Source organism: Pristis pectinata, chromosome 4 (assembly GCF_009764475.1).
Source record: "Pristis pectinata isolate sPriPec2 chromosome 4, sPriPec2.1.pri, whole genome shotgun sequence".
Lineage (NCBI taxonomy): Eukaryota > Metazoa > Chordata > Chondrichthyes > Rhinopristiformes > Pristidae > Pristis > Pristis pectinata.
In genome coordinates, this window is record NC_067408.1 from 103,539,330 (window position 1) to 103,560,131 (window position 20,802).

The window sequence follows — 20,802 nt, forward strand, 5'->3', positions numbered from 1 at the left end:
TTCATGGGTCTATCTAAGAGTCTCTTAAGTGCCCCTAATGTGTCTGCCCCCACACCCTCTGCAGGCAGTGCGTTCCACACACCCACCACTCTCTGTGTAAAAGAAAAACTTACCCCTGACATCCCCCTTATACCTTCCTCCAATCACCTTAAAATTATGTTCCCTTGTGTTAGCCATTGTCGCCCTGGGAAAAGTATCTGACTGTCCACTTGATCTATGCCTCTTATCATCTTGTACACCTCTATCAAGTCATCTCTCATCCTCCTTCTCTCAGAAGAGAAAAGCCCTAGCTCACTCAACCTATCCTCATAAGACGTGCTCTCCAATCCAGGCAACATCCTGGTAAGTCTCTTCTGCACCCTCTCTAAAGCTTCCACATCCTTACTATAATGAGGCAACCAGAACTGAACACAACACTCTAAGTGTGGTCTAACCAGAGTTCTATGGAGCTGCAACATCACCTCGCGGCTCTTGAACTCAGTACCCCGACTAATGAAGGCCAACACTCCATACACCTTCTTAACAACTCTGTTGACCTGCATGGCAACCTTGAGAGATCTATGGGCGTGGACCCTAAGAGCCCTCTGTTTCTCCACACTGCTAAGAGTCCTGCCATTAACTTTGTATTCTGCCTTCAAATTTGATCTCCCACTGAGAAATCGGGTTTTATTTTATTACATGCCTTCAAAGAGAGGGAGTGGTAATAGGGCATTATATTAGTGTCCATCAGATTTAATAGTATGATGCCTTTGCAGTTAATTGTGGTCATTGATTGGGAGAGGAGAGAACAGAATGGACAGACGACTAAATTCAGAAAAATGAATATTTATGTTATATTGTGGTTCTTGTACATAAGTCCTGACATTTTATATACCACAGCTTTGCTTCCAAACACCTTACCTGTTATGGTTGTGTTTTCAATATCTATGTCAAACTTTTGGCTCCTCTCCAAAGAACTGGAAAATGCATGTTTAACTTCAGGCACAGTGATATTCTCTTCTGTTGTATAAACAATGGTAAAATTTACATTCACACTTCCTGGTGAGATGCTGTTTATGATGATTCTCATTATTCCACGGTTCACTAGCTCTCTGATTTTTGTTTCTAGTCTGCTTAGCAACTGAAAGAAACAAAAATAATCTGTTGTTAGCATCTCAGTCTGGATTTTCTTCTGATCTTCTCCTCAACCTTCACTTTCCAGTCCCTGCCCCTCGTGATTTGTCCCAGGCAGACCTGGAATAAAGGATATGCATGGATAGGCCGTAGGCCTCAGCATCCAATGACATTGGAACATAAAAGCCAACATTTCTAAATGCACCAGATGTTATCAACCTGTTTGCTACAACATATTTTCAATGATGCATTTACCAGCAGTGGGACTGATTAACCTGGCCAACGATAAATGCCTGTTCTTAAGCACACTTCGTGATAGCGATGTTCTTCTTGAACTAGGGCAGTCTTGTAGAAAAATGCCAGCATGGTGTTGTTGGTAGAATGTTCCAGGGTTTAGGTAGCAAAATGATACCTGATATCGTTCCAAATAGAGATTAGGGTGGTGTTCACTGTATGTGCTGCCTGGTCCCTACAGTCTCTCTCATCACTTCCTGCTGGATGTGATGGAAAAGATTCTGTATTCCCTTTTCTTTGTTTGGCTGCATAGCTCTCCCCAGTCCAGAAATTTTTCAATGACAGTGAGTTGGATGGCCAGAAGCCTTGCATGTAAGTAGCACAACCTTGTCTTTGGCACTCATGAGGAGTGCTCCATCATCACAGGGGAATGCAATTGTAATGGAGCCTCGTTCTCCGTTAGCTGTTTAATTGTCACCACCATTCATTATTAGATGTGACAGAATTGTGAAGAATTGATCTGATGCTAAGGTTAAGGGATCACTTAACTTAGTCTGGCTCTTTTATAATATAGCATGCAAGTAGTCAATACAGCATCACCAGGTTAGCACCTCACTTTCAGAAGTGCCTGGTGCTCCTCCTGTCTTGCCCTTTTACATTCTTTAAACCAAAGCTGGTACCTTGGCAGAAGGTAATGATAGAGTGAGGTATATGCCAGGCAACAGGGAATACAAATTGCAATGGAGTACAATTCCACTGATGTCGAAAGCACACAGCACCTTGTGGATTTCTAGTTTAAAACTGCTGTCCATGATGATAATGCCACATAACAAAATGAAAAGTGTTCTCAAAATAAAGATGTGACTTTGCCTGCATAAGACAAAGGAGCAGAAATCGGCCATTCAGCCCATCGAGTCTGCTCAGCCATTCTATCATGAGCTGATCCATTCTCCCATTTAGCCCCACTCCCCCACCTTCTCACCATAACCTTTGATGCCCTGGCTACTCAGACACCTATCAATCTCTGCCTTAAATACACCCAATGACTTTGCCTCCACAAACACCCGTGGCAACAAATTCCATAGATTCACCACTCTCTGGCTAAAGAAATTTCTCCACATCTCCTTTCTGAATGGGCGCCCTTCAATCCTGAAGTCGTGCCCTCTTGTACTAGACTCCTCTACCATGGCAAACAACTTTGCCACATCTACTCTGTCCAGGCCTTTTAACATTCGAAATGTTTCTATGAGGTCCCCCCTCATTCTTCTGAACTCCAAGGAGTACAGCCCAAGAGCTTTCAACCGTTCCTCATATGTTAACCCTCTCATTCCTGGAATCATTCTAGTGAACCTTCTCTGAACCCTCTCCAATGTCCTTTCTTAAATAAGGAGCCCAAAACTGCACACAGTACTCCAAGTGAGGTCTTACCAATGCCTTATAGAGCCTCAACATCACATCCCTGTTCTTATATTCTATTCCTCTAGAAGTGAATGCCAACATTGCATTCACCTTCTTCACCACCGACTCAACATGGAGGTTAACTTTTAGGGTATCCTGCACGAGGACTCCCAAGTCCCTTTGCCTCTCTGAATTTTGAATTTTCTCCCCATTTAAATAGTAGTCTGTCCGTTTATTTCTTCTACCAAAGTGCATGACCATACACTTTCAAACATTGCATTTCATTTGCTACTTCTTTGCCCATTCTCCTAGTCTATCCAAGTCTCTCTGCAGACTCTCCGTTTCCTCAACACTACCCGCCCCTCCACCTATCTTTGTATCATTGGCAAACTTAGCCACAAAGCCATTTATTCCATAATCCAAACCATTGATATACAATGTAAAAAGAAGCAGCCCCAACACGGACCCCTGTGGAACACCACTGGTAACCGGCAGCCAACCAGAATGGGATTCCTTTATTCCCACTCTCTGTTTCCTGCCAATCAGCCAATGCTCTATCCATGCTCATAACTTTCGTGTAATTCCATGGGCTCTTATCTTGTTTAGCAGCCTCATGTGCGGCACCTTGTCAAAGGCCTTCTGAAAATCCAAATACACAACAACCACTGCATCTCCTTTGTCTAGCCTGCTTGTAATTTCCTCAAAAAATTGCAATAGGTTTGTCAGGCAGGATTTTCCTTCAAGGAAACTATGCTGAGTTCAGCCTATCTTGTCATGTGCCTCCAGGTACTCCGTAACCTCATCCTTGACTATCGACTCCAACAACTTCCCAACCACCGATGTCAGGCTAACAGGTCTATAATTTCCTTTTTGCTGCCTCACACCCTTCTTAAATAGCGGAGTGACATTTGCAATTTTCCAGTCCTCTAGAACCATGCCAGAATCTATTGATTCTTGAAAGATCATTACTAAAGCCTCTGCAATCTCTATAGCTACTTCCTTCAGAACACGAGGGTGCATTCCATCTGGTCCAGGAGATTTATCTACCCTTAGACCATTTAGCTTCCTGAGTACCTTCTCTCTTGTAATTGTGACTGCACACACTTCTCTTCCCTGACACCCTTGAGTGTCCAGTATACTGCTGATGTCTTCCTCAGTGAAGACTGATGCAAAATACTCATTCAGTTCCTCTGCCATCTCCTTGTCTCCCACTACAATTTCTCCAGCGTCGTTTTCCATCAGTTCTATATCTACTCTTACCTGTCTTTTACTTTTTACATACTTGAAAAAGCTTTTAGTATCCTCTTTGATATTATTTATTATCTTCCTTTCATAGTTCATCTTTTCCTTCCTAATGACCCTCTTAGTTGCCTTTTGTAAGTTTTTAAAAGCTTCCCAATCCTCTATCTTCCCACTAATTTTTGCTTCCTTATATGCCCTCTCCTTTGCTTTTACTTTGGCTTTGACTTCTCTTGTCAGCCACGGTTGTGTCCTTTTTCCATTCGAAAATTTCTTCTTTTTTGGAATATATCTGTCTTGTACTTTCCTCACTTCTTGCAGAAACTCCAGCCATTTCTACTCTGCCATCCTTCCCACTAGTGTCCCTTTCCAGTCAACTTTGGCAGTTCCTCTCTCATGCTGCTGTAATTTCCTTTACTCCACTGAAATACCGACACATTGGATTTCAGCTTCTCCTTCTCAAATTTCAAAGTGAACTCAATCATGTTGTGATCACTGCCTCCTAAGGGTTCCTTCACCTTAAGCTCTCTAATCACCTCTGGTTAATTACACAATTCCCAATCCAGTACAGCTGATTCGCTAGTGGGCTCAACAACAAGCTGTCCTAAAAAGCCATCTCGTAGACATTCTACAAATTCTCTCTCTTGAGATCCAGTACCAACCTGATTTTCCCAATCCACTCACATGTTAAAATCCCCCACGATTATCATAACATTGCCCTTCTGACAAGCCTTTTCTATTTCCTGTTGTAATTTGTAGTCCACATCACAGCAGCTGTTTGGAGGCCTGTATATAACTGCCATCAGGGTCCTTTTACCCTTGCGATTTCTTAACTCAACCCATAAAGATTCTACACCTTCCAATCCTATGTCACCACTTTCTAATGATTTAATATTATTTCTTACCAGCAAAGCCACGCCACGCCACGCCACCCCCTCTGCCTACCTGCCCATCCTTCCGATACACCATGTATCCTTGGACGTTCAGCTCCCAAAGACATCCATCCTTTAGCCACGTCTCAGTGATGGCCACAACATCACACCTGCCAATCTGTAGCTGTATTTCAAGATCATCCACCTTATTTCTTATTCTGCGTGTATTTAAGTATAATACTTTAAGTCTAGTATTTGGTACTTTTTGCTTTGATTGCACTGCAACTCATCCCACTGTTTGCAAATTTGCATCATCTGCCTGTCCTTCCTGTCCTCTTTACTGCGTGTTATCTTTGATTTATTACTGTTTTCCCCTTCCTCAGCCCTATCACTCCGGTTCCCTTCCCCCTGCCAAATTAGTTTAAACCCTCCCTAACAGCTCTATTAAACCTGCCTGCTAGGATATTGGTCCTCTTAGGGTTCAGGTGTAACCTGTCCTTTTTGTACAGGTCATACTTCCCCCAGAAGAGATCCCAATCATCCAAGAATCTGAAGCCCTGCCCCCTGCACCAGTCCCTCAGCCACGCATTCATCTGCCTGATCCTGCTATTCTTGCCCTCGCTAACATGTGACACGGGCAGCAATCCTGATAATGCCTGCCAATATTGTTAATGGAAGTGTATATCAGCAACAGGTGGATTAGCAAGGACAAGATCAAGAAGGTCCCTCGTGTTGATTCTATTGCCACTGGAGTGACTATAGTACTGATAGGTATTTAGTCTGCAGTTTAATGTTTGGTTTGCCACTAAGCTGCTCATGCTGGTGGACATCTGAAGTTCCCATACAGAGTACATTCTATGGCTTTGCTAACCTATGTCTATTTTCTAAGTTCAGTTCAACATGGAAAGTTGCTGACTCACTGATGATGATTGACTCTGGAGTCCCATGAACTATGTTGAAGACTCCCAGGACCACTCCCTCCTGGCTTTATCTGCATTGGATTTGAATTTCTGCCTGCAGACTATTAATACAAATACTTGAATTATTAAACCCACTGACATCCATGCTGCCTCTCTCTATGGTGGCTGGTCAGTTGTTTAATTGCATGGATTCAAATACACAATGTGTTTGTCTCTTATTGATCAAATTTTACCTCACTAAAAGACAAAAGCAAATGACGAGCAAAGACTTACATCCTGAATGAAACTGGTTACGAATTCTTTAAATTCACGACTCTCCTTGTCTCCATATGCTGGTTCGTAATTCCTGTTTGTAATTCTTGTTTTCGCATTCAAAACATTGGAAGCTTCAGACAGTTAAAAAAAAGCACAACTTATATTCATTGATTAAAACTAGAGTTAAATGCTTAATGAAATATTTCCAGTTACCACATGACGTTAAGGACTCTGGAACTCAGTAGGCATTTCTGGGATCAGAAAAAACTAGAAAAGCCAAGATGAGAAGATATGGCTGGGATGGGTATTAGCTGATTTATGTAGAAAGAATAAAATGGACACTGAAATGCCAACCCTCATTCTGGAGTACAAAAATTAGTGCAGAAGATGTTGCTGCTTTCAGATGATGTAACTTCTCTTAAAGCCTTTGGAATGGAATGAGTGTGTCTCCCAAAGTTACCTCGTAAGCTCCATGTGAGTGGTAAAGGATAGGGTTTGGGGTTGGGATGTTGTAATGGATGGAAAATCTGTCCCCACCACCCCAACAGAATTCAAAAGAGAACAGAATCCTCTATGAGATCGGTAGTCTTCCTCTGTCACTACACTAATATGCCTCCAACCACAAATAACATCCTCTTTGTTCTGCTTGGCTCCTACACAGTGTTAGAGATGGTTAATCATAATATTCTCCCTCAATGGTTCTGCTCTGTTTTCAAATCAGTAAGAATGCCCCACTTGACAATGAATTATCTGCTGCATGGCCACTATTTCTGTCCCCACATGATTTCCATTTGAGTCTTTGTGAACCAAAAAAAAACCAGGAAAAACTGGAAACACTCAGCAGGTCAGGAAGGATCTGTACAAAGAGAAACAGAGTTATCGTTTCAGGTCAGAGTTATTGTTCCAGGTCAGGTTTCCTTGTGGATCTATCCTTGTCCTTTGGCAATATTTGTCATGTTTTGTTATTCAAGCACTTTCTCTCAAGACTTACGTGTTATAATTGTTGTTCGGATGGTGTGTTGCTGATTGCACGTTCTCGCCAATACCATAATTTGATATTTCTCATCAGGTATCAGTTCTCTGAAGACCGCCTTTTTCTTATCTGTCACAAGAGTGGTCAGTAGAAGCCCAGCTCTGAAGAAAGTGACCTCATAATGAACCTTGGCATTTATTGACGTGTCCCAGGAAATTGAAATCTCTTTACTTTTAACACTGATCAAGTTTATACGAATGAACTTCAGGGGTACTGAAAATGAAAGGCATTTTTTAATAGTGACTGACTGTTATTTTTGTAATTTACAAGTAAATTTTGCACTAACTGAGCGCCGTAACACATCCATAAGACATACTTAAAATGTTTGACAATTGTACTTTTGACTGGCAAATGTGGCAGACATTTTATTTTGGCCACTTGTAGATTCAGAGAACAGAATGGGCAAGAAAATTGCCTTATAATGGCTTGATTAAGGAAGAACTATTGCTCAAGGCAACATGAGAACTCCAGGATCAACCACCAATATGTCCATTAGAGTCATAGATTCACACAGTATGGAAGCAGACCCTTTGACCCAACTTGTCCATGCTGACCAAGTTGTGTTTGTTCCGTATCCTTCTAAACCTTCCCTATATGTGTACCTGTCCAAATATCTGTTAAACCTTTGCCTCATGTCAACTGAGCATCAGTCTAACACCTCATCTGAAGGATGTCACTTCTAACTATTGTAGAGTGCAAAGAAGGGAAAGTGAGTGAAGTTATTCACAAACTCTGGAGTCAGTGCTTAAACTCACCAGCATGTTCACTTTGATTGTCACAGGGGGTTGTATTCCCAGGAATTTGAAAGACTAAGGAACAGTTTGTTGAAGTTCTTCTGAGTTAGTAAGGCAAAGTGATATGGATATACCAGAATTACTTCCAATCTTTACACTATTGAGAACTGGGGGCAGAGTCTCAAAATTAACAATATGCTTTTTAGGGCTGTAGCTAGGAAACACTTGCACAAAAGTTAGATAGAAGTTCAGAACTCCCTTTCATAAGTGGATATTGATGCCAGGTCAATGTAAGTTTTAAACATGAATGATGAATTTTGTTAACCAAAATAATCAAGGGGAATGAAGTTAGATCACTTACCAGATGACCTCACTGAATGGATAAGATAAGATTTCTTTATTAGTCACATGTACATCGAAACACACAGTGAAATGCATCTTTTGCGTAGAGTGTTCTGGGGGCAGCCCACAAGTGTTGCCACGCTTCCGGCGCCAATATATCCTGCCCACAACTTCCTAAACCGTACATCTTTTGAATGTGGGAGGAAACCGGAGCACCCGGAGGAAACCCCTGCAGACACAGGGAGAACATACAAACTCCTTACAGACAGCAGCCGGAATTGAACCCGGGTGGCTGGCGCTGTAATAGCGTTATGCTAACCACCACATTACCGTGCCTGACAGACTCAGAGGATTAAGTGGCCAGCTCCCGTTCTTAAACAATATTGGTTTATTCCCAGCCATATTGTCACCTGTTTGTAAAATAGTAACAAAGACTGCTTGGAACAAAAAGGTCTCAACCCAATGGGATTGAAGTCAGTCAGGGTTCCTGACCCAAAAGCCATAATAGTTAAGGGAGTGTATGGTGAGAATACAGATCTAGTCGTGGAACAGACAAAACACTTGACAAGGCTGAGGTCCCAGGGATCTTGCTAATCTGAACAATGTACACTCACTCACATTCAGTAACTTGTCAACCCACACAGCATTAGCCTATCAGCTCTGCAAGTGATCTTAAAACTACTTTGGGTGCAAGTAGCCACCAAAGGCAAACTTCATTTCAAGCATTCCTCTGAAACATACTCTTAGAATACTGACTCCTCTTTGAGTTCAGGCAACACAAGGTCTGAAAAAATGTGAAAATAAAAGCAAAACACCAATGCCATAAATCTGAAATAAAGATTTCAGACTTCCAGCAATGAATGAAACTCCAGTATGGTGTGTTGCCTCCTGGGTGCCAGGGTCACGGATGTCTCAAAGCAGTTGTAAAACATTCTCTTGGAAGAGGGTGAGCAGCCAGAGGTCGTTGTACACATTGGTACCAATGACATAGATCAACAAAGCAATGAGATCCTGCAGAGGAAATATAGGGAGTTAGGCAGAAGGTTGAAAAGCAGGTCCTCAAGAGTTTTAATCTCTGGATCACCCCTGTTGCCACCTGTTAGTGAGGGCAGAGATCAGAGGATAGGGCATGGCTGAGGAACTGGTGCAGGAGGGAGGGATTCAGATTCTTGGACCACTGGGACCTCTTCTGGTACAGAGGTGCCTGTATAAGAGAGACAGGTTGCACCTGAACTGGAGGGGGACCAATATCCTGGCGAAGAGATTTGCTAGAGCCACTCGGGAGGATTTAAACTAATATAGCAGGGGAGTGGGACCCAAAGCAGTAGGTTGGTAGATGAGAAAGTTGAGGCAAATAGAAATTAAAGCAATCAAGTCCAGTTGGCAGGACAGGCAGGGGCAGAGCAGGGAGCAAAGAAAGTATAATAAGCTAAACTTCATTTATTTTAATGCAAGAAGCCTGTCAGGTAAGGCAGATGAACCCAGGGCATGGATGGGTATATGGACTTGAATATTGTAGCTATTACAGAAACATGATTGAGGATGGGCAAGACTGGTAGCTCAATGGTCTGGGTTACAGATGAAGCCATGAAAGAAATAGGAGTAAGAAAGGAGGGGGAATTGTGTGTTTGATCAGGGAGAACATCACGGCAGTGCTGAGGGAGGATATTCCTGGAGGATTGTCCAGTGAGACTGCATGGGTAGAACTGAAAAATAAGAAGGTGGTGTTCACTTTAATGGGATTGTACTATAGGCACCTCCACCACCCCCAAATCCTCGGCAGGAATTAGAGCAAATATGTAGAGAGATTGCAGATAGCTGTAGGAATAATAGGGTTGTGATAGTATTGGTATTGGTTTATTATTGTCACTTGTACTGAGGTACAGTGAAAAACTTGTCTTGCATACTGATCGTACAGGTCAATTCATTACACAGTGCAGTTATATTGAGTTAGTACAGAGTGCATTAAGGTAGTACAGGTAAAAGCAATAACAGTACAGAGTAAAGTGCCACAGCTACAGAGAAAGTGCAGTGAAGGCGCAAGGTTACAACAAGGTAGATCGTGAGGTCAGAGTCCATCTCATCGTACAAGGGAACCGTTCAATAGTCTTATCACAGTGGGGTAGAAGCTGTCCTTAAGCCTGGTGGTACATGCCCTCAGGCTCCTGTGTCTTCTACCTGATGGAAGGGGAGAGAAGAGAGAATGACCCGGGTTGGTGGGGTCTTTGATTATACTGGCTGCTTCACCAAGGCAGTGAGAGGTAAAAACAGAGTCCAAGGAGGGGAGGCTGGTTTCCGTGACGCACTGGGCTGTGTCCACAACTCTCTGCAGTTTCTTGCGGTCCTGGGCAAAGCAGTTGCTGCACCAAGCCACGATGCATCTAGATAGGATGCTTAACTTCCCTAATATTGACTGGGACTGCCATAGTGCTAAGGGCTTGGATGGGGCAGAATTTGTTTAGCGTGTCCAGGAAAGTTTTCTCAGGCAAAATGCAGATGTCCCTTCTAGAGAAGGAGCAACACTTAAACACCTACTGGGAAATGAGGCAGGTCAAGTGTTAGCAAAGGAGCACTTTGGGACCAATGAGCATAATTCTATTAGTTTTAAAATAGTTATGGAAAAAGGTGGGACTGGTCCACAAGTTAAAGTCCTAAATTGGGGCAACCAATTTTGATGGAATTAAAAAGGAACTTGAAGAGGTTGATTGGGAGAGGCTGTTAACAGGTAAATGGTCATCTTGCAAGTGGGAGGCTTTTAAAACTGAGAGGGAGAGTGCAGGGCCAACATGTACCAATTAGAGTGAAAGGCAGGGCTGGCAGGATTTAGGGAATCCTGGTTGACAAGGGATATTATGGCTCTGGTCAGGAAAAAGAAGGAGGCATATGTCAGGTATAGACAGCTGGGATCAAACTTATGCCCTAAGGAGAATTAGGAATGTAGAGGTACACAAGAGGGAAATCAGGAGGGTAAAAAGTGGACATAAGGTAGCTGGCAGATAAGGTAAAGGAGAATCCTAAGAGATCATATAAGTATTTTAAGAGCAAAAGGGTAACTAGGGAGAGAATAGGCCTCCTTAAGGATCAATGTGGTCATTTAGGTGTGGAGCCAGGGCAGATGGGCAATCTCTTAAATCAATATTTCACATCTGTATTTACCATGGGGAAGGTCTTGGAAGCTAGGTGATTCAGGGAAGAGAATAATAATGTCCTCAAACATATCCACATTACAAAAGAGGAGGAAGAAACAATAAAGGGGACCTGATGGGCAACTTTTTTACATGGAGTTTGGTGACTAAATGGAGTGAGCTACCAGAGGAAGCTGTAGAGGTGGGCACAATTACAGCATTTGAAATACATTTAGATAGCCACATGGATAGAAAAGGTTTAGAGGGATATGGTCCAAACGCAGGCAAATGTGACTAGGTCAGGCAGGCAGCTTGGTTGACATGGACGATTTGAGCTGAAGGGCCTGTTTCTCTGCTGAATAACTCTATGACTCAATAACTCTATGACAGGAAATGCTGGTGAAGAAAATCAGCAGGTCAGGCAGCATTGTGGAAAGAGAAACGGTTAATGTTCGGTGGAGGGATCCTTCAGCAGACCCAAAAAAGAGAGAGTGACAAGCAGTGAAACTGGAGAGACCCAGAATGTTGACTGTTTCTCTTTCCATAGATCCTACCTGACCTGCTAAGTTTTGCCAGCACTTTCTGCTTTTAATTTAGTCAAAATAAATGTATACATTTAAAATTAGATCCTTTATAATCAAACCAAGTATGCTCAGGAGCATTTAATGAAAATTTTTCTTGAAGTTGCTTACCACAGAATGCATCAGAGGTAGTTTTGGTGTTGAGTATGGTGCTTGATCTGGTAGACAGAGTCACTTTGGTTGGTGAGGTGGTTGTGGTTGGTGTGGTGGCTCTGGTTGGTCTGGTGGTAGTGGTTGCTGTGATGGCTGTGGTAGTTGAGGTCACTGTGGTACTTCTGCCTGGTGTGGCAGTTCTGGTAGTTGTGTTTGGTGTGGATTTAGGGGTTTGTGGGGTCACTTTGGTAGTTGTACCAGGTGTGGTACTGCTGGTAATCCTGAATGTGACGGGACTTGTCATTGTCATAGCTATTGTATTTGGTGAAGTGAATGTGCTTGGGATTGCGTTTGCTGTTGTGGCAATTGTTAATGAGGTTGGTCCCCTTGAGGTGTTCTCAGCCGCTGTTGCTGAGGTAGTCTCACTTGCTGCTGTTGCTGAGGTGGTCTCAGCCGCCGTTGCTGTGCTGGTCTCAGCTGCCGTTGCTGTGCTGGTCTCACCAGCCGTTGCACTGGTGGTCTCAGCGGCCGTTGCCGAGGTGGTCTCATCCGCCATTGCCGAGGTGGTCTCAGCTGCTGTTGCTGAGGTGGTCTCGCCTGCTGCTGTTGCTGAGGTGGTCTCAGCAACTATTTCTGTGGTGGTCTCAAATGCTGTTGCTGAGGAAGTCTCAGCTGCTGTGGCTGAGGTGGTCTCAGCTACCGTTGCGGTGGTGGTCTCAGCCACTGTGGCCTCAGCTACCGTTGCGGCGGTGGTCTCAGCTGCCGTTACCGAGGTGGTCTCAGCTGCTGTTGCTGTGCTGCTCTCAGCTGCTGTTGTTGAGGTGGTCTCAGCAGCTGTTGCTGAGGTAGTCTCACTTGCTGCTGTTGCTGTGCTGGTCTCAGCCGCTGTTGCTGTGCTGGTCTCAGCCGCTATTGCTGTGGTGGTCTCAGCGGCCGTTGCTGAGGTGGTCTCATCCACCGTTGCTGAGGTGGTCTCAGCAACTGTTTCTGTGGTGGTCTCAGCTGCTGTTGCTGAGGTGGTCTCAGCTGCTGTGGCTGAGGTGGTCTCAGCTACCGTTGCGGTGGTGGTCTCAGCCGCTGTGGCCTCAGCTACCGTTGCAGCGGTGGTCTCAGCCGCCGTTGCTGACGTGGTCTCAGCCGCCGTTGCTGAGGTGGTCTCAGCAGCCGTTGCTGTGGTGGTCTCAGCTGCTGTGGCTGAGGTGGTGGTCTCAGCTGCCATTACCGAGGTGGTCTGAGCTGCTGTTACTGTGCTGCTCTCAGCTGCTGTTATTGAGGTGATCTCAGCAGGTGTTCCTGAGGTGTTCTCACCTGCTGTTGCTGAGGTGGTCTCAGCTGCAGTTGTTGTGGTGGTATCAGCAGCGGTTGCTGTGGTAGTCGCAGCGGCCGTTGCTGAGGTGGTCTCGCCTGCTGCTGTTGCTGAGGTGGTCTCAGCAACTGTTTCTGTGGTGGTCTCAGCTGCTGTAGCTGAGGTGCTCTCAGCTGCTGTGGCTGAGGTGGTCTCAGCTGCTGTGGCTGAGGAGGTGGTCTCAGCTGCTGTGGCTGAGGTGGTCTCAGCTGCTGTGGCTGAGGAGGTGGTCTCAGCTGCTGTGGCTGAGGTGGTGGTCTCAGCTGCCGTTACTGAGGTGGTCTGAGCTGCTGTTGCTGTGCTGCTCTCAGCTGCTGTTATTGAGGTGGTCTCAGCAGCTGTGGCTGAGGTGGTCTCAGCCGCTTTTGCTGAGGTGGTCTCAGCCGCTGTTACTGTAGTGGTCTCAGCCGCTGTTGCTGTGGTGGGCACAGCTGCTGTTGCTGTGGTCGTCTCAGCTGCTGCAGCTGAGGTGGTCTCTTCTGCTGCGGCTGAGGTGGTCTCTGCTGCTGTCCCTGAGGTGGTGTCAGTAGCTGTTGCTGTGGTGCTCTCAGCAGCTGTTGCTGTGGTGGTCTCAGTAGCTGTTGCTGTGATGGTCTTGCCTGCTGTTGCTGAGGTGGTCTCGCCTTCTGCTGTTGTTGTCTCAACTGCTGTTCCTATGGTGGACTCAGCTGCTGTTGCTGAGGTGGTCTCTGCCGCTGTTTCTAAGGTGGTCTCTGCTGCTGTTGCTGAGGTGGTCTCGCCTGCCGCTGTTGTAGTCTCATCTTCTGTTGCTGAGGTGGTCTCAGCAGCTGTCGCTGACGTGGTCTCAGCTGCTGTCGCTGAGGTGGTCTCAGCAGCTGTCGCTGAGGTGGTCTCACCTGCTGTCGCTGAGGTGGTCTCACCTGCTGTCGCTGTGGTGGGCACAGCTGCTGTTGCTGTGGTCGTCTCAGCTTCTACGGCTGAGGTGGTCTCTTCTGCTGCAGCTGAGGTGGTGTCAGCCGCTGTCCCTGAGGTGGTGTCAGCCGCTGTTCCTGAGGTGGTCTCAGCCGCTGTTGCTGTGGTGGTCTCAGCTGCTGTTGCTGTGATGGTATTGCCTGCTGTTGCTGAGGTGGTCTCGCCTGCTGCTGCTGTTGTTGTTTCAGCAGCTGCTGCTGAGGTGGTCTCAGCTGCTGTTGCTGAGGTGGTCTCAGCCGCTGTTGCTGAGGTGGTCTCAGCTGCTGTTGCTGACATGGTCTCAGCAGCTGTTGCTGTGGTGGTCTTGCCTGCTGTTGCTGAAGTGGTCTCGCCTGCTGCTGTTGTCGTCTCAGCTTCTGTTGCTGACGTGGTATCTGCTGCGGTTGCTGTGCTGGTCTCAGCTGCGGTTGCTGTGGTGGTCTCAGCTGGTGTGGCTGAGGTGGTCTCAGCAGCTGTTGCTGTGGCGGTCTCACCAGCTATTGCTGAGGTGGTCTTGCCTGCTGCTGTTGTTGTCTCAGCAGCTGTTGCTGTGGTGGTCTCAGCTGTTGTTGCTGGGATGGTCTCACCGGCTGTTGCTGAGGTGGTGTCGCCTGCCGCTGTTGTTGTCTCAGTTGCTGTTGCTGAGGTGGTCTCAGCTGCTGTTGCTGAGGTGGTCTCATCTGATGCTGTTGTCACCTCAGCTTCTGTTGCTGACATGGTCTCGGCTGCTGTTGCTGTGCTGGTCTCAGCTGCTGCGGCTGAGGTGGTCTCAGCAGCTGTTGCTGAGGTGGTCTCACCTGCTGCTGCTGTTGTCTCAGCTGCTGTTCGGATCGTGGACTCAGCAGCTGTTGCTGTGGTGGTCTCAGCCACTGTTGCTGTGGTGGTCTCGCCTGCTGCTGCTGTTGTCTCAGCTGCTGTTCCGATGGGGGTGTCAGCTGCTGTTGCTGTGGTGGTGTCAGCCGCTGTTGCTGTGGTGGTGTCAGCCGCTGTTGCTGTGGTGCTGTCAGCCGCTGTTGCTGTGGTGGTCTCAGCTGCTGTTGATGATGTGGTCTCAGCTGCCATGGCTGAGGTGGTGTCGGCTGCTGCTGTTGCTGTGGTGGTCTCAGCCTCTGTTGCTGAGGTGGTCTCTGCCGCTGTTGCTGAGGTGGTCTCTGCCGCTGTTGCTGACGTGGTCTCGCCTGCTGCTGTTGTAGTCTCATCTTCTGTTGCTGAGGTGGTCTCAGCTGATGTTCCTGAGGTGGTCTCAGCTGCTGTGGCTGAGGTGGACTCGCCTGCTGCTGCTGCTGAGGTGGTCACGCCTGCTGCTATTGGTGAGGTGGTCTCATCTGATGCTGTTGCTCTGGTGGTCACAGCCACTGTTGCTAAGGTGGTCTCTGCCACTGTTGCTGAGGTGGTCTCGCCTGCTGCTGTTGTCGTCTCAGCCTCTGTTCCTTTGGTGGACTCAGCAGCTTTTGCTGAGGTGGTTTCTGCCGCTGTTGCTGAGGTGGTCTCTGCTACTGTGGCTGAGGTGCTCTCAGTCACTGTTCCTGAGGTGGTCTCAGCCGCAGTTGCTGTGGTGGACTCAGCATCTGTTGATGTGGTGGTCTCAGCCGCTGTTGCTGAGGTGGTCTCTGGCGCTGTTGCTGAGGTGGTCTCAGCCTCTGTTGCTGAAGTGGTCTCAGCCTCTGTTGCTGAGGTGGTCTCTGCCGCTGTTGCTGAGGTGGTCTCGCCTGTTGCTGTTGTAGTCTCATCTTCTGTTGCTGAGGTGGTCTCAGCTGCTGTTCCTGAGGTGGTCTCAGCTGCTGTGGCTGAGGTGGACTCGCCTGCTGCTGCTGCTGAGGTGGTCTTGCCTGCTGCTATTGGTGAGGTGGTCTCGTCTGATGCTGTTGCTCTGGTGGTCTCAGCCACTGTTGCTAAGGTGGTCTCTGCCACTGTTGCTGAGATGGTCTCACCTGCTGCTGTTGTCGTCTCAGCCTCTGTTGCCATGCTGGTCTCTGCTGCGGTTGCCGTGCTGGTCTCAGCTGCGGTTGCTGTGGTGGTCTCAGCCGCCGTGGGCGAGGAGGTCTCACCTGCTGCTGCTGAAGTCGTGTCAGCTGCTGTTGCTGTCGTCGTCTCAGCTGCTGTTGGTGAGGTGGTCTCAGTTGCTGTTGATCTGCTGGTCTCAGCAGCTGCTGCTGAGGTGGTGTCACCTTCTGCTGTTGCTGAGGTGGTGTCGCCCTCTGCTGTTGCTGAGGTGGTGGTCTCAGCTGCTGTTGCCGAAGTGGTCTCAGCAGCTGTTGCTGAGGTGGTCTCGTCTGATGCTGTTGCTGATGTGGACTCAGTTGCTGTTACTGTGGTGGTCTCTGCCACTGTTGTTGAGGTGGTCCTGCCTGCTGCTGTTGTTGTCTCAGCTTCTGTTGCTGAGGTGGTCTCAGCTGCTATTGCTGACGTGGTCTCAGCTGATGTGGTTGAGGTGGTGTCTGCCGCTGCTGTTGCTGTGGTGGTCTCAGCTGCCGTGGCTAAGGTGGTCTCAGCTGCTGTAGCTGAGGTGGACTCGCCTGCTGGTGTTCCTGAGGTGGTCTCACCTGCTGTAGTTGCTGTGGTGGTCTTAGCTGCTGTTGATGTGCTGGTCTCAGTTGTTGTTGCTGTGCTCGTCTCAGCAGCTGTTGCTGAGGTGGTCTCGCCTGCTGCTGTTGTTGTCTCAGCTTCTGTTGCTGACGTGGTCTCAGCTGCTGTTGTTTTGGTGGTCTCAGCCACTGTTGCTGTGGTGGTCTCAGCTGCTGTGGCTGAGGTGGTCTCTACTGCTGGGGCTGAGGTGGCGTCAGCCGCTGTTCCTGAGCTGGCCTCAGCTGCTGTTGCTGTGGTGGTCTCAGCTGCTGTTGCTGAGGTGGTCTCGTCTGATGCTGTTGCTGAGGTGTTCTCAGTTGCTGTTGCTGAGGTGGTCTCGCCTGTTGCTGTTGTTGTCTCAGCTTCTATTGCTGAGGTGGTCTCAGCTGCTGTTGCTGAATTGGTCTCAGCTGCTGTTGCTGTGGTGGTCTCTACCGCTATGGCTGAGGTTGTCTCTACCGCTATGGCTGAGGTGGTCTCTGCTGCTGTGGCTGAGGTGGTGTCTGCCGCTGCTGTTGCTGTAGTGGTCTCAGCTGCTGTGGCTGAGCTGGACTCACCTGCTGCTGTGGCTGAGGTGGACTCGCCTGCTGCTGCTGCTGAGGTGGTCTCGCCTGCTGCTGCTGCTGAGGTGGTCTCAGCCTCTGTTGCTATGGTGGTCTCAGCCGCTGTTGGTGAGGTGGTCTCAGCCGCTGTTGCTGATGTGGTGTCAACCGCTGTTCCTGAGGTGGTATCTGCCCCTGTTGCTGTCTCAGCAGCTTTTGCTGTAGTGGTCTCACCTGCTGTTGCTGAGGTGGTCTCGCCTGATGTTGCTGAGGTGGTCTCGCCTGCTGCTGTTGTTGTCTCAGCTTCTGTTGCTGAGGTGGTCTCGCCTGCTGCTGTTGTTGTCTCAGCTTCTATTGCTGAGGTGGTCTCAGCTGCTGTTGCTGAATTGGTCTCAGATGCTGTTGTTGTGGTGGTCTCTACCGCTATGGCTGAGGTTGTCTCTACCGCTATGGCTGAGGTGGTCTCTGCTGCTGTGGCTGAGGTGGTCTCTGCCGCTGCTGTTGCTGTAGTGGTCTCAGCTGCTGTGGCTGAGCTGGACTCACCTGCTGCTGTGGCTGAGGTGGACTCGCCTGCTGCTGCTGCTGAGGTGGTCTTGCCTGCTGCTGCTGCTAAGGTGGTCTCAGCCTCTGTTGCTATGGTGGTCTCAGCCACTGTTCGTGAGGTGGTCTCAGCCGCTGTTGCTGATGTGGTGTCAACCGCTGTTCCTGAGGTGGTATCTGCCCCTGTTGCTGTCTCAGCAGCTTTTGCTGTGGTGGTCTCACCTGCTGTTGCTGAGGTGGTCTCGCCTGCTGTTGCTGAGGTGGTCTCGCCTGCTGCTGTTGTTGTCTCAGCTTCTGTTGCTGAGGTGGTCTCGCCTGCTGCTGTTGTAGTCTCAGCTTCTATTGCTGAGGTGGTCTCAGCTGCTGTTGCTGAATTGGTCTCAGCTGCTGTTGTTGTGATGGTCTCTACCGCTATGGCTGAGGTTGTCTCTACCGCTATGGCTGAGGTGGTCTCTGCTGCTGTGGCTGAGGTGGTCTCTGCCGCTGCTGTTGCTGTAGTGGTCTCAGCTGCTGTGGCTGAGCTGGACTCACCTGCTGCTGTGGCTGAGGTGGACTCGCCTGCTGCTGCTGCTGAGGTGGTCTTGCCTGCTGCTGCTGCTGAGGTGGTCTCAGCCTCTGTTGCTATGGTGGTCTCAGCCCCTGTTGGTGAGGTGGTCACAGCCGCTGTTGCTGATGTGGTGTCAACCGCTGTTCCTGAGGTGGTATCTGCCCCTGTTGCTGTCTCAGCAGCTTTTGCTGTGGTGGTCTCACCTGCTGTTGCTGAGGTGGTCTCGCCTGCTGTTGCTGAGGTGGTCTTGCCTGCTGCTGCTGCTGAGGTGGTCTCAGCCTCTGTTGCTATGGTGGTCTCAGCCCCTGTTGCTATGGTGGTCTCAGCCCCTGTTGCTATGGTGGTCTCAGCCCCTGTTGCTGACGTGGTCTCAGCTTCTGTTTCTGTGGTGGTCTCAGCTGCTGTTTCTGATGTTGTCTCAGCTGCTATTGCTGAGGTGGTCTCTGCTGCTGTGGCTGAGGTGGTTTCGCCTGCTGTGGCTGAGGTGGTCTCGCCTGCTGTGGCTGAGGTGGTCTCGCCTGCTGCTGTTGTTGTCTCAGCTTCTGTTGCTGAGGTGGTCTCTGCCGCTGTTGCTGTGGTGGTCTCTGCCGCTGTTGCTGTGGTGGTCTCTGCCGCTGTTGCTGTGGTGGTCTCAGCTGCTGTTGCTGAGGTGGTGTCAGCTGCCGTTGGTGACGTGCTCTCAGCTGCTGTTGCTGATGTGGACTCAGCTGCTGTTGTTATGGTTGTCTCAGCTGCTGTGGCTGAGCTGGTCTCAGCTGCTGTGGCTGAGGTGGACTCGCCTGCTGCTGCTGCTGAGGTGGTCTCGCCTGCTGCTGTTGCTATAGTGGTCTCAGCTGCTGTTGCTGAGGTGGTCTCAGCCGCTGTTTCTGATGTGGTAGTCTTAGCAGCTGTTGCTGACGTTGTCTCAGCTGCTGTTGCTGACGTTGTCTCAGCTGCTGTTGCTGAGGTGGTCTCAGCCGCTGTTCCTGAGGTGGTCTCAGCCACTGTTGCTGTAGTGATCTCAGCATTTGTTGCTGTGGTGGTCTCAGCTGCTGTTACTGAGGTGATGTCGCCTACTGCTGTTGTTGTCTCAGCTGCTGTTCCTGTGGTGGACTCAGCTGCTGTTGGTGAAGTGGTCTCAGCTGCTGCTGCTGAGGTGGTCTCACCTGCTGTTGTTGTCATGGTCTCAGCTGCTGTTGGTGAGGTGGTCTCAGCTGCTGTTGATCTGCTGATCTCAGCAGCTGCTGCTGAGGTGGTGTCACCTTCTGCTGTTGCTGAGGTGATGTCGTCTGCTGCTGTTGCTGAGGTGGTTTCACCTTCTGCTGTTGCTGAGGTGGTGGTGTCAGTTGATGTTGCTGTGCTGGTCTCAGCAGCTGCTGCTGAAGTGGTCTCGTCTGATGCTGTTGCTAAGGTGGTCTGAGCTGCTGTTGCTGAGGTGGTCTCGCCTGCTGTTGCTGAGGTGGTCTCGCCTGCTGCTGTTGTTGTCTCAGCTTCTGTTGCTGTGGTGGTCTCTGCCGCTGTTGCTGTGGTGGTTTTTGCCACTGTTGCTGTGGTGGTCTCAGCCGCTGTTGCTGTGGTGGTCTCTGCCGCTGTTGCTGTGGTGGTCTCAGCCGCTGTTGCTGTGGTGGTCTCTGCCCCTGTTGCTGTCTCAGCAGTTTTTGCTGTGGTGGTCTGGCCTGCTGTTGCTGAGGTGGTCTCGCCTGCTGCTGTTGTTGTCTCAGCTTCTGTTGCTGTGGTAGTCTTAGCAGCTGTTGCTGACGTTGTCTCAGCTGCTGTTGCTGAGGTGGTCTCTGCTACTGTGGCTGAGGAGGTCTCAGCCTCTGTTCCTGAGGTGGACTCAGCCTCTGTTCCTGAGGTGGTCTCAGCCTCTGTTGCTGTGGTGGTCTCAGCCTCTGTTGCTGTGGTGGTCTCAGCCGCTGTTGCTGTGGTGGTCTCAGCCGCTGTTGCTGTGGTGGACTCAGCCGCTGTTGCTGTGGTGGTCTCAGCATCTGTTGCTGTGGTGGTCTCAGCATCTATTGCTCTGGTGGTCTCGCCTGCTGTTACTGAGGTAGTGTCGCCTGCTGCTGTTGTTGTCTCAGCTGCTGTTCCTGTCTTGGACTCAGCAGCTGTTGCTGAGGTGGTCTCGTCTGATGCTGTTGCTGATGTGGACTCAGTTGCTGTTACTGTGGTGGTCTCTGCCGCTGTTGCTGAGGTGGTCCTGACTGCTGCTGTTGTTGTCTCAGCTTCTGTTGCTGACGTGGTCTCAGCTGCTATTGCTGACGTGGTCTCAGCTGATGTGGCTGAGGTGGTGTCTGCCGCTGCTGTTGCTGTGGTGGTCTCAGCTGCCGTGGCTGAGGTGGTCTCAGCTGCTGTAGCTGAGGTGGACTCGCCTGCTGCTGTAGGTGAGGTGGTCTCGCTTGCTGTACTTGCTGTGGTGGTCTCAGCTGCTGTCGA

General features: G+C 49.0%; 1 protein-coding gene across 1 annotated transcript in view; it reads right to left on the reverse strand.

The window, feature by feature from the left end:
* LOC127569685 (pneumococcal serine-rich repeat protein-like) overlaps positions 1 to 20,802 on the reverse strand; it is a 43,836-nt gene that overhangs the window by 14,923 nt on the left and 8,111 nt on the right. Inside the window, exons 8-14 of the mRNA XM_052014485.1 lie at positions 19,536 to 19,775; positions 15,468 to 16,481; positions 14,784 to 15,017; positions 11,958 to 14,390; positions 7,023 to 7,277; positions 6,050 to 6,162; positions 901 to 1,120 (exon numbers count right to left, since the gene is read on the reverse strand). Of these exons, the coding sequence (XP_051870445.1) occupies positions 901 to 1,120; positions 6,050 to 6,162; positions 7,023 to 7,277; positions 11,958 to 14,390; positions 14,784 to 15,017; positions 15,468 to 16,481; positions 19,536 to 19,775 (4,509 nt within the window). The remainder of the gene's footprint in view (positions 1 to 900; positions 1,121 to 6,049; positions 6,163 to 7,022; positions 7,278 to 11,957; positions 14,391 to 14,783; positions 15,018 to 15,467; positions 16,482 to 19,535; positions 19,776 to 20,802) is intronic.